Source organism: Rhinopithecus roxellana, chromosome 3 (genome assembly GCF_007565055.1).
Source record: "Rhinopithecus roxellana isolate Shanxi Qingling chromosome 3, ASM756505v1, whole genome shotgun sequence".
NCBI lineage: Eukaryota > Metazoa > Chordata > Mammalia > Primates > Cercopithecidae > Rhinopithecus > Rhinopithecus roxellana.
In genome coordinates, this window is record NC_044551.1 from 149,080,687 (window position 1) to 149,091,975 (window position 11,289).

At 39.7% G+C, this 11,289-nt stretch overlaps 1 protein-coding gene across 1 annotated transcript; it reads right to left on the reverse strand.

Moving 5' to 3' along the window:
• Positions 1 to 8,741: 8,741 nt before the first annotated feature.
• On the reverse strand, positions 8,742 to 10,818 carry IL5 (interleukin 5). Its single transcript, XM_010359994.1, has 4 exons — positions 10,638 to 10,818; positions 10,397 to 10,429; positions 9,313 to 9,441; positions 8,742 to 9,207 (listed from the first exon to the last, which is right to left on the reverse strand). The coding sequence occupies exons 1-4, from the start codon at positions 10,773 to 10,775 to the stop codon at positions 9,109 to 9,111; spliced, it is 399 nt and encodes a 132-aa protein (XP_010358296.1). The 5' UTR covers positions 10,776 to 10,818; the 3' UTR covers positions 8,742 to 9,108.
• Between the last annotated feature and the right edge of the window lie 471 nt (positions 10,819 to 11,289).

Sequence of the window (11,289 nt, forward strand, 5' to 3'; positions counted from 1 at the left end):
GCATTTTAAGCTCCTTCTTTAGAATTGTATTGGCTGTTCTTGGACTCTCATTTTTCCATGTACATTTTAGAATCAGCATAGTATGTATCATGAAAAAAATTGTTGGGATTTTGATAGGAGTCACATTAAATGTATAAATCAGTTTCCAAATTGTAATGTCAAGTCTTGATCCACGGACATGATAGGTCTCTGCATTTGCTGTTGTTACTATCTTTCAGTAAAGTTTTTAAATGTTTTCCATATTTTGTTAGATTTATTCTTTGGCATTTTATATTCCTTTTTTTGTTTTGTTTTCATTTAGAGAGAGAGAGAGAGATGGGGTCTTACTCTGTTGCCTAGGCTAGAGTGCAGCTTCAAACTCTGGCCTCAAATGATCCTCCTGTCTTAGCCTTTCCCAAGTAGTGGTGACTACAAGCACATGCCCCCATACCCTGCTCTTTGGCACTTTATAGTCTTATAAGTATTATAATAATGCTTATACTTTCTTGTAATGATGTCTTCCTTAAAATTACATTATCTATTTTTTTGTCACATATAACTTGTAATTGATTCTGCATATTTATCCAACAACTTGCTGAGCTCTCTTATTCCTTATAATCATTTGACTGACTCTATGTGTTTTTGAGTTTCATTTTTATCATCATGTATCACCTGAAAAAATATATATGATTTTTGTTTCTTCCTTTACAATCCTCATATTTATTAGTTCTATTAATATTAATGATCTTTTTGCAAAGGCTGGGACCTTTGGTCAGTTTTTAATTGAAACAAAGTTAGTCTCCAGGGCCACTACTACATCATATAAAGCCTCTGTGCAAATGGGAAAAAGATACTTCTATCTGGTATGAAATTGTCATACATATTTCAAATATATAATGTCTCTGATGTAAATGGTGCTTCCTGGGATTGTGTAGTGCACACAGAGTGGTCCTGCAGGTATTCTTGCATTATTCTTTTTTTAAAGAGATGATTTGAACATATTACCATTGAGCACAGTATTTTCTGTAAGTTTATTAGGTTAAAAATTTCCTTTCTATTTTGACTTTGTTAAAAAGTAATTATCATAAATGAATGTAAAATTTCAGTAGTGCTTTTTGTGCATTGATATCATCATGTGATTCTTTTTTTTTTTTTTTTTTTTTTTTTTTTGAGACAGAGTCTCGCTCTGTCGCCCAGGCTAGAGTGCAGTGGCCAGATCTCAGCTCACTGCAAGCTCCGCCTCCCGGGTTCACGCCATTCTCCTGCCTCAGCCTCCCGAGTAGCTGGGACTACAGGCGCCGCCACCTCGCCCGGCTAGTTTTTTGTATTTTTAGTAGAGACGGGGTTTCACCGTGTTAGCCAGGATGGTCTTGATCTCCTGACCTCGTGATCCGCCCGTCTCGGCCTCCCAAATGCTGGGATTACAGGCTTGAGCCACCGCGCCCGGCCCATGTGATTCTTCTCTCTCTGTCTTTTTTGTTTTGTTTTTTGAGACTGAGTTTTGCTCTTGTCACCCAGGTTGGAGTGCAATGGCGTGATCTCGGCTCACTGCAACCTCCGCCTCCCAGGTTCAAGCGATTCTCCTGCCTCAGCCTCCTGAGTAGCTGGGATTATAGGTGCACGCCACCATGCCCAGCTAATTATGGAATTTTAGTAGAGACAGGGTTTCACCGTGTTGGCCAGGCTGGTCTCAAACTCCTGACCTCAGGTGATCCACCTACCTCGGCCTCCCAAAGTGCTGGGATTACAGGTGTGAGCCACTGTGCCCAGCATCATTCTTCTCTTTAAAAAATGATTAATGTGGTAAATTACATTAATAGATTTTCTGACATTTAATTTAATATTCCTGAAAGGAATATTTCATATTCCTGACATTTAATTCTATATTCCTGAAAGACATTACATTAGTTGTTATGCAATGTCTTTTTATACATGCTGGATTTGTATTTATAAAACTCTGATAACAATGTTTATGACCACGTTCATGAGTGAGTATGGGATCATAATTTTTCTTTCACATATTTTTCTCTGCTGACTTTGGTATGCTGTATATTAGCTTCCCAAAATGAGCTGGGAAATATCTCATTTTGTTTATTTTCTGTAAGAGTTTATATATGTTTGGAATTATATGTGACCTGAAAGTTTAGAAGGACTCACCTAGAAAACTATCTGGACTTGGTTTATTCCTTCAGGAAAGATTTTAAATGACTGGTTTAATTTCTTTAGTGGTTCTAGATCTGTTTAGATTTTTCTATGTCTTCTTGCATCAGTTGTGGAAATTTATATTTGTATTGGATACATATTTGTGTGCCTTCTCAGATTGCCCTCACTGCCTCCTATCTGTCTCTTTGTCTGCACCAACAGCAACACACCACCCTTAACTTACAGGCACAGAAGGTAAGCAGGGCCTGACCTCAGGTCTGCTTTCTGAAGAGACCTGGCTATGACAATTAGTATCAGATGTAGTTTTAGGTAACAAACACTTGGAAATGGAACACTGACATTGGATTTTTCACTCTTTTAAAATAATATGAACCTATTGCTGAAAATAAGTAGGTTGATAATAACTTCTGGCAGGCAGTGGCTTTGCAATTTCTTAAGCTTTTAGCTCTGGTTAATTTAGATGAGGGGCAGGTGGACAGCAAGACAATGAAAGAAAAAGTGGCAGGGTTATATGAGAACAATGTTAATTATAAAGATTGCAGAGTACAATGACTCTTCTGACAGCACTGAAGACCTTACTCAAAGAAAATGATAGGTTCATGGCAATCTAATTCTAACTTAACAAATTCTCCGAATGCTTGACAACTCCCATGGCAACTTTAAAGGAGTCTCTTATTTCCAGCAACTGTGGGGCAGACCAATCTGAAAATTAGGCTCAGGATCTGATTATTTACAGGCCTTTGAAGAGCTTCATAGGAGAAGAGTGGATTTTGGACATTCTGCGTCAAAGTCAGGGCTCTTATGAGAAAAGGGTGGAACCGTGAGACCTGGGATAGAAACATTTGGGTGGATAAATCTAAAACTTGTGAACCTCCAAATACTCTGAGCCCTCCTTAATTGGTAGAAGCAGACCTTTCCCCCTTGCCAGAGTAGACTAACTTCTCCCTGCCTGGAAACAGAGTAACTGTTTCACTTGAAACATACGCTTTACAAGATGACATTTGTTCTGCTCACAGCTCTCCCTCAACACCCCTTATTGCCTCAAGGCCAATAATTAAAGTCAGATGTAAGAACATCTTGTGTTAACTAGGCACCAACCAGGAGACAAAAACTATACCAGTTATTTTAATAAACAGAATTGAATATAAAGAACTGTTAGCCAGGTACTGGAAAACGAGGCAGGCAAAAAGGAAAAACAAGGCAGGTAAAAAGGGAATCAAGGAGGTGGCAATTGTGGGAAGCAGCTAGCACTTCTATGTCAGGGAAGCAAAGGGAACAGGTGAAAATTATTAAAACTTGTAAATTTGGAGGAGGGGCTTTGTGGACCTGAAACTCAGATGTCTGTGGAGGGGACGCTGCTCTGCATGCAGTGCAGTTCCTGAGCTCAGAAAAGGGGTCCTATGGGAATGGGATCCAGACCTCTGAGTGAACACTGTTTGGCTGGTGCTGGGGTCTCAGCAGGGAATGAAGTGTGCTAAGGTTCATTCTATGAATGGTGGAAAAACTGCAAACTATAATCAAATGTTGCTACTACAGTCAACTACTGCTGCCAGGGTTAATGTTAGGATTAGGATTAGGAATAGGAATATAAGAGGACAGGAACAGGAAACAAAAACAAAGGATAGGAAGCAATAGAAAGAAACAAGTCCCCTTTTCTTTCTCCAGCCTCCTAGTCTACACCATCCATTGACAGATACTGGCAGGGTTTCAGCTGGCAAAGGAGAGATTGGTTTGCAGAATCCCAACTGCAGCAGAGTATAGTATAGTGGGCTTGAAGCTGAGAGGCAATAGCTTCACAGCTGACATACAGTCTTGGCAGGGAAGTGTAAGGTGTGCAGGAGTTTACTAATATGTACCGTCAGAATCCAGAATCTAGTGCATCCTGCAACTGTTTGTCCAGAAGAATTTAGAGTTGAATGGGATTTGCTTCATTGGCATGGGTATACTTATGACTCAAAATTTAAGTTTTCACAAAACAACTGGAGCTAGTCCTAATAGTTTGCTGGAGTGGCTCCTTGAAGCCTGATCCTGATGATGGTGTACAGAATATGAAGTGGAGACACCGGAACTTCCTCCCACAGTATTGAAGAAAAGGTAGCTCAGAGAAGCAAGAATACTAAAATGGATTTATCGTATCTGGCCTGAGAACCCACTATCTGAGTATGTTATGGGAGGACACAGAATATTCTCCTTTTACTAACACAGCAACAGATGCACTAGTGAAGAGAAGCAGGCATCATTGCACACATTGGTGGTGGACATCCCCTGTAAGCCGGGTTGAAGATGAAAGATGCTGCCAATGACATGGGCTCCCTAATATCAATAGGCAACATGAGATCCCTAGAATGGCAGAACTCAGGTTGGAAGCACCTAAACATTAGAGGCAAGGGGGACATAATTACCACCACAAACAGCAAGGCCATGGTGCCAACCAGGGTGCCTTGACTCTTAACCTTCAGAGATCTATTGTGGTGGCTAAGAAATTAAAGTGTTCCTAGGGACAAGAGACATTAATAATCAATTAGCATGTATATGTAATCAGGCGGTAAAGGCTGACATCAGCAACCACAATGGAAAAGCAGGCTCTTCATCCAGTTCCCAGATCTAAGGCATTCATAAACCCAGTGTCCATTGATTGAACACGAGGACTCTACAATACCACTACATACACATGCAGTAAACTTTCTTTAATCCTTTACCAGAGAGACCTAGAGCCATTCATCAGATAAGTACACACTAGTATAGGACATATCCAAACTTTTCAAACATTGTTAGATATGAGGTCTGAGCTAATACACCAGGAAAACCTAAATCTGCCATGATTCTTTGGTTAGAATGGGACTTCCATCGGACAAATGATAAATGGAGACTCTTAGGCTTGAGTCTTTTATACTCTGGGACTGTTTTTCAAGTTCTTTATTGTATAAATGGAATAAACATTCTAAGCACCTGGCAGAACCTTCCTGTGGCTTTGAAACTTTTGTAACAGCTCATTACATTTATAGGCCTGTGCATTTTACTGTCTCTCTGTCATGATCTTGATGGTAAATGTATACTGTGATGTGAGACCATGAAAGCAGTAAGTCAGCTGGCCACAGACAGGTACATTGAGATTTAAAAAACTGCTGGGCATGGTGGCACTTGCCTATAGTTCCAGTTAGGAGGCTGAGATGGGAGGATCACTTGAACCCAAGAGTTTGAGTCTAGCCTGGACAACATAGCAAGACTCTATCTCTTAAAAAAATAAAAATAGGCCAGGCACGGTTGCTCACGCCGGTAATCCCAGCACTTTGGGAGGCTGAGACGGGCAGATCACGAGGTCAGGAGATCGAGATCATCCTGGCTAACATGGTGAAACCCCGTCTCTACTAAAAATACAAAAAAATTAGCTGGGTGTGGTGGTGGGCACCTGTAGTCCCAGTTACTCGGGAGGCTGAGGCAGGAGAATCGCTGGAACCCAGAGGTGCAGGTTACAGTGAGCTGAGATCACGCCACTGCACTCCAGGCTGGGTGACAAAGTGAGACTCCATCTCAAGTAAATAAATAAATTAATAAATTAATTAATTAATTAATATAAAAGGAGGCCAGTATGGTGGCTCATACTTGTAATCCCAGCACTTTGAGAGGCCAAAGTGAGAGGATCACTTGAGACCAGAAGTTTGAGACCAACCCAGGTCACACAGTGAAACCCCATCCCTACAAAATAATTTTAAAAGCTATTAACTAGGCATGGTGGTAAGTGCCTGTAGTCCCAGCTACTGGGGGAGGCTGAGACAGGAGCATCACTTGAGCCCAGGAGTTCAGGGCTGCAGTGAGCAATGATCATACCACTGCACTCCAGCCTGGGTGACAGAGCAAGACCCTGTCTCTAAAAAAAAAAAAAAAAAAAAAAGAAGGAGATGGTGAATGAAAACATCTAAAGGGGCAATTACAAGTTTGTTGGGTGGGAAAGAACAAAGATACTGAGACAGAGGGTATAGTGTGGACCAAGGCACAGAGGTATGAAAACTCATGGGTATTCTGTGAAGAATAAGAGCTAGCATTCTTTACAGTTCATCTTTTTTTTTTTTTTTTTTTTTTTTTTGAAACAGCCTCACACTGTTGCCCAGAGTGGCACAATCAGGGTTCATTGCAGCCTCACCTCCTGGGTTCAGGTGATCCTCCCACCTCAGCCACTTGAGTAGTTGGGACTACAGATGTGCACCACCACGCCTGGCTACTTTTCTTTCTTTTTATAGAGACATGGTCTTGCTATGTTGCCCAGGTTAGTCTTGAACTCCTGGACTCAAGTGATCCTCCTGCCTCAGCTTCCTAAGATGCTGGGATTACAGGCATAAGCCACCACACCTGGCCTGAACATCTCCACAAGTAATGTTTTCCACGTAGAGCACTTCGTCATAGAATATGTCTCTCAATACAATGCTTTCCCACCAATATATATATTGGAAAAATATGTATGTCCCCTAAACATAACAAATTCTTTAACAAAGTGATGAGGAGAGTCAATGGACAAAGTCTTTAGGTTTATTCCACATACAATTGGTAGCAAATCAGAGTTCACAGAAGACAGTCGGAAAGCCTCTGAATGCTAACTAAGGGGACGTGCAGCATGTTATACAGACAAAACAACATTATATTAACTGCTGAATGATCAGGAAGTTCTGTTTTAAATATCTTATATCCTTATTTTATTACAATTAAATAAATAAATACAAAATATTTTGTTTAAATTTTTACACCCTAACGTGATTTTTTTCTTATATACAGGCATTTTACTATGTTTTATGTTTCAAGAAGTTGGTTGAAAATTTTGGGTTGAGACATAATACATTAACATTTTTCCCACTTAAAATAATGGGAATGAGGCACCTGGTTAATGTTTTCTTGCCAAGGATGTTACATGGACAATGCCTGTATTTCTGTATGTCAGGAGTTAGAGGGGGCAGAGGTCGAGCTCGAATGACCTGTGAAGGAGCCTGGACTTCAGATGGTAGTGAGTCAGAGGTTTTTATGCACAGCAGTGACACGTGGACATGTGTGTGTGTTGTCAACAGGCTTGACACGACAAGTTCGAATCAAGTTTTATTTGTTAGTTGTAAACAGCACTGATTGCTTTTAACTTCTCTGGGACCTGGCAGATTGGTGAGGGCTCATTATTGGGGATTTAGATGTGATATTCCAGTCTTAAGTCCTTATTAACTATATTAGACCCTGATAAGGGTCCTTACAGTAGTTAAGCCTTACAACTCATTCCTGATAAGGAAGAAGGGAAAGGAGCTTTTTTGAGAGAATATAAGTGTACAAGGGAAAGGATTTAGTCTGTTTTATTCACTATTGAATTCTAGCCCCTAGAATAGTCCTGGAGCATTCTGGAACTCAGTATCTGCCTCATTGAATCAAGTTGAGATTCAGTCTTTTTGCAAGTTGAGTTTCCTGTTTCCTGTCTCCTGTCTTTTTCTAGAGCTGTCAGCACCGTGCTGTGCTCATCCATCTTCCTCCCTCACTGGCTCTGCTCCTGATCCTAGGGCTTGGTGCATGCACAGGTTGGGGACCTGGTCCACGGTCTTGACCGCCATGCCTGGGCGTGTGCTGGAAGGAAAACTGTCTTCTTCCTCGGAAGGAGTTCCATTCTCCTGTGTGGGAATCTGTGTCTGACTGCTCTGGCCCTTCTCCCATGCCCAGAAAGAGCAGGAGCAATTGCTTCACACAGCAGTGGAGCCCAACACTGCTGCAATCCATACAGATAAAGCCCAGGCTAGGAGTACTGGCCTCTAAGGACCTCCAGCACAGGCCCACAGCTGCATCCCACACCCAGCAGAGAGCCCATGACCAACACAGATTTGTTGAATGAAAGAAAGAGAGAATGGATGATACAGCTGAATATTGTTACTGGGTCTCTCCTTTGGGTCTATATCAGTTTTAAAATATTTTAAAGAGCATAATTTCTGGATCCTTGAGAAGTTTTCTCGAACGGAAGAATCTCTAGTGATGCTGACAGTTGTAAGCAGGCAGATTGGAGTGTCGTGAGGCCTGGTGCTGCCCTGCCCCCGGGAATACGGAACTCAGTCTTTCTAATGGGACTGCCCTACCAGTGTCTCTCTGTTCCTTTTGTTACGGTGCAGGGTCAGGTGGGGTAAGAACCCCTGCAGGTCTTGGCAGAGAGGGTTTCTGGCTTCCTCTTTATACTGGCAATGAGGTTGATCTGCCAAATTCTTCTCACAGGCTGGGCAGGAACCTAGTTACAGGTTCCCACACTGCCCTTCTTCCAGGGGAAGCCTTACAACTCATTTTAATTCTACAATCAGTCTTGGAAAGCACATTCATTCATTTATTCCCCACCATTTACCCTGCACCATCCCAGGTTCTGGGTATACTGTAGAGAGAAAACCAGGTTCATCTCCTGCCTGTGTCCCTGCTCCCCACATCTCCACTAAGTCCTGCTAGATCACTTCCACCTCTGGTGTGCCTTGCAACCCTGAGACTGCTCCGGGGAAATGGGGATGCCCAGCCACACGTGCTCAGACCCTCCCTCCAAACTGGGCGTGTACTCAACGAACTGGGCTAACTTCCACTGCTAAGACAGAGGCCAGCAGCAAATTGAACAGTTGTCTATTTTTGTTTTATTGGAACACAACATAACATGAAATAAATATTAATTTACCAAATTCATAACCATTTCATAAATACTATTAAGTTAACAGACATTTTACAGAATGTTAAGTTAAATAAGAAAAAAGTATATCAATTTTGCCTGGAGGAAAATACTTCAATGATTCTGATATCTGAAACATATTTTAAATATTTTATGTTTTCTGGCAAAGTGTCAGTATGCCTGAAATATTTGCTTTCCCTCTGAAGTTTAATTACATTGAAAATTAAGGCCTGACCCTTTGTTGGCCCTCATTCTCATTGCAGTAAAATGTCCTTCTCCTCCAAAATCTTTAGCTGCAACAAACCAGTTTAGTCTCAACTTTCTATTATCCACTCGGTGTTCATTACACCAAGAAACTCTTGCAGGTAGTCTAGGAATTGGTTTACTCTCCGTCTTTCTTCTCCACACTTTTTCTGCGAAAAAAGAAAAATGACAATAGATATTATAGGAAACTGCCAATTCCATAGAAATAGGCACAGCCAGACAAACACAGTTTCCATTGAATGTGTGTAACTTACTTTTTGGCCGTCAATGTATTTCTTTATTAAAGACAAGTTTTTGAATAGTCTTTCCACAGCACCCCCTTGCACAGTTTGACTCTCCAGTGTGCCTATTCCCTGAAAGATTTCTTCAGTGCACAGTTGGTGCTAAATCAGGAAAATTTTAAAAATACAAATAATTAAAACAATGTATAAAAATTTGGTCCATTGTCCATTCTGCAATGTATACATATTTCAAAACATCATATTGTACGCAATAAATATATATAAATTGTAATTCATCCATTAAAAATAATTATTAAAACAATTTTGGTCCACAAAGTTAGGCTTTGTTTTGTGATATTTACATGAGTTCCCTTCTCCAAAGAGTTTTTTGTTTGTTTTCTAGGCAACAAACCACCACATATTGAGATAAAATTTTCAAAAAGTAGATGAAGCTTATAAGATTACTGAGGAGTTTTATAAACGATATAACTTAATTATGTAACTTGAAAAAAATGTTTTGGAAGTGTAATACATTATACATTAAACTCACATCAATGTGTTTCTACAGTTCTAGTTGGTAGTTTCATTCTATTTAGACTAATAAAATTATATATTTTACATTTTAATATGACCAGGACATTTTCAAATACATACAATACCATCATATAGTCATAATTATTTAAGTAGTGCAGAAATTATTAATATAGGACATTTGTTATATATTTTAATGTCTACTGATCATGGTTCTAAAAATATAATTCTGAGTTGCTAATACTTTCAGAAAGACATTAGAGTGAGAAAGACCCTAGTCAGAACCGCACGGAGACTAGAAGGCACCTCTCACTCAGTGCAGAATCCTTCTGGAAAGAATCCCTGACATGATGCTCTTTGGGAGGCAAACTAATAACATCACCAAAGAGCCTAATCCACTTGTTTAAAGGATTCTACTTGATAGAAAGTCATTCCTCATATTTATAAGTACAGACATTCACAACCACCCGTATGAAAACATAGTATAGAAAATTAAATAGTTCCAATGATAACTAATGATTTACAGCTTAAAATAGGAAATTTCCTTATTCATGCCATCATTTTATTGAATCATAATTTAACTTACATGTTTATGTACAGGAACAGGAATCCTCAGAGTCTGGAAAGGAAAGGAAATACAATCATTTTTACAGCACACCAGCATTCACAACTTTTAATGGCATGTTTGCTGGTGATATAGTTATCACTCATGTACTAACATGCTCAGAATCTTATTATTTATAACAGATCTCTATATATAGTAAAGCAACCATCACAAATGATTACCTATGCACTTTAAAAACTGTAGGAATCATAAAGAAAATTACCTCATTGCCTATCAGCAGAGTTCGATGAGTAGAAAGCAGTGCCAAGGTCTCTTTCACCAATGCACTTGTGGGAATTTCTGTGGGGATGGCATACATGTAAGCAGCTCCAAGAGCTAGCAAACTCAAATGTAGAAGCATCCTCACGGTTCTGAAATGTTCTCCTTTTGCCTTTGGCAAAGAAAGTGCACAGTACAAGACTGCATCCCCAATCAATTTATTCTCTGTCTTTGAGGAAATGAATAATTTCTAACAATCAGATAGAGAATGCCTAATAATGGCATATTGTGAAACTAAGTGTTTCCAATGCCTTATATCTTAAAAAGTAAATTTAGTTTTATCTTTTAATAATAAAAATCCCTATTTCCCCCCCTTAAAAACATTTTCTATTACAAAGAAAATCTTTGGGTTGATACGTCATTGCCCCACATTTGCATTTCTTAAAAATCAGAAGATTGAGTTCCTCTTGAAAGATGTGTGCAAAAAGGAGAAGTATAAGATAGGCCACTAAACATAATTTTATGCTAAAATACATAAATATTGGGAATGTTTTTCAGATCGGCTATGTTCTACCATGACTGTGGCGAGATTAATCTGTCTTAATTGAAATTGAAAATACTGGTGGGAAGACGGTGATTAAAATGGAGACTGCCAA

Coding starts and splice junctions, on each gene's coding strand:
- IL5 (XM_010359994.1), bottom strand. CDS start 10,775: ATGCTTCTACATTTGAGTTTGCTAGCTCTTGGAGCTGCTTACATGTAT. Junction 10,430..10,637: donor CTCTGCTGATAGGCAATGAG/GTAATTTTCTTT, acceptor TTTCCTTTCCAG/ACTCTGAGGATTCCTGTTCC. Junction 9,442..10,396: donor CTGTTCCTGTACATAAACAT/GTAAGTTAAATT, acceptor TTCCTGATTTAG/CACCAACTGTGCACTGAAGA.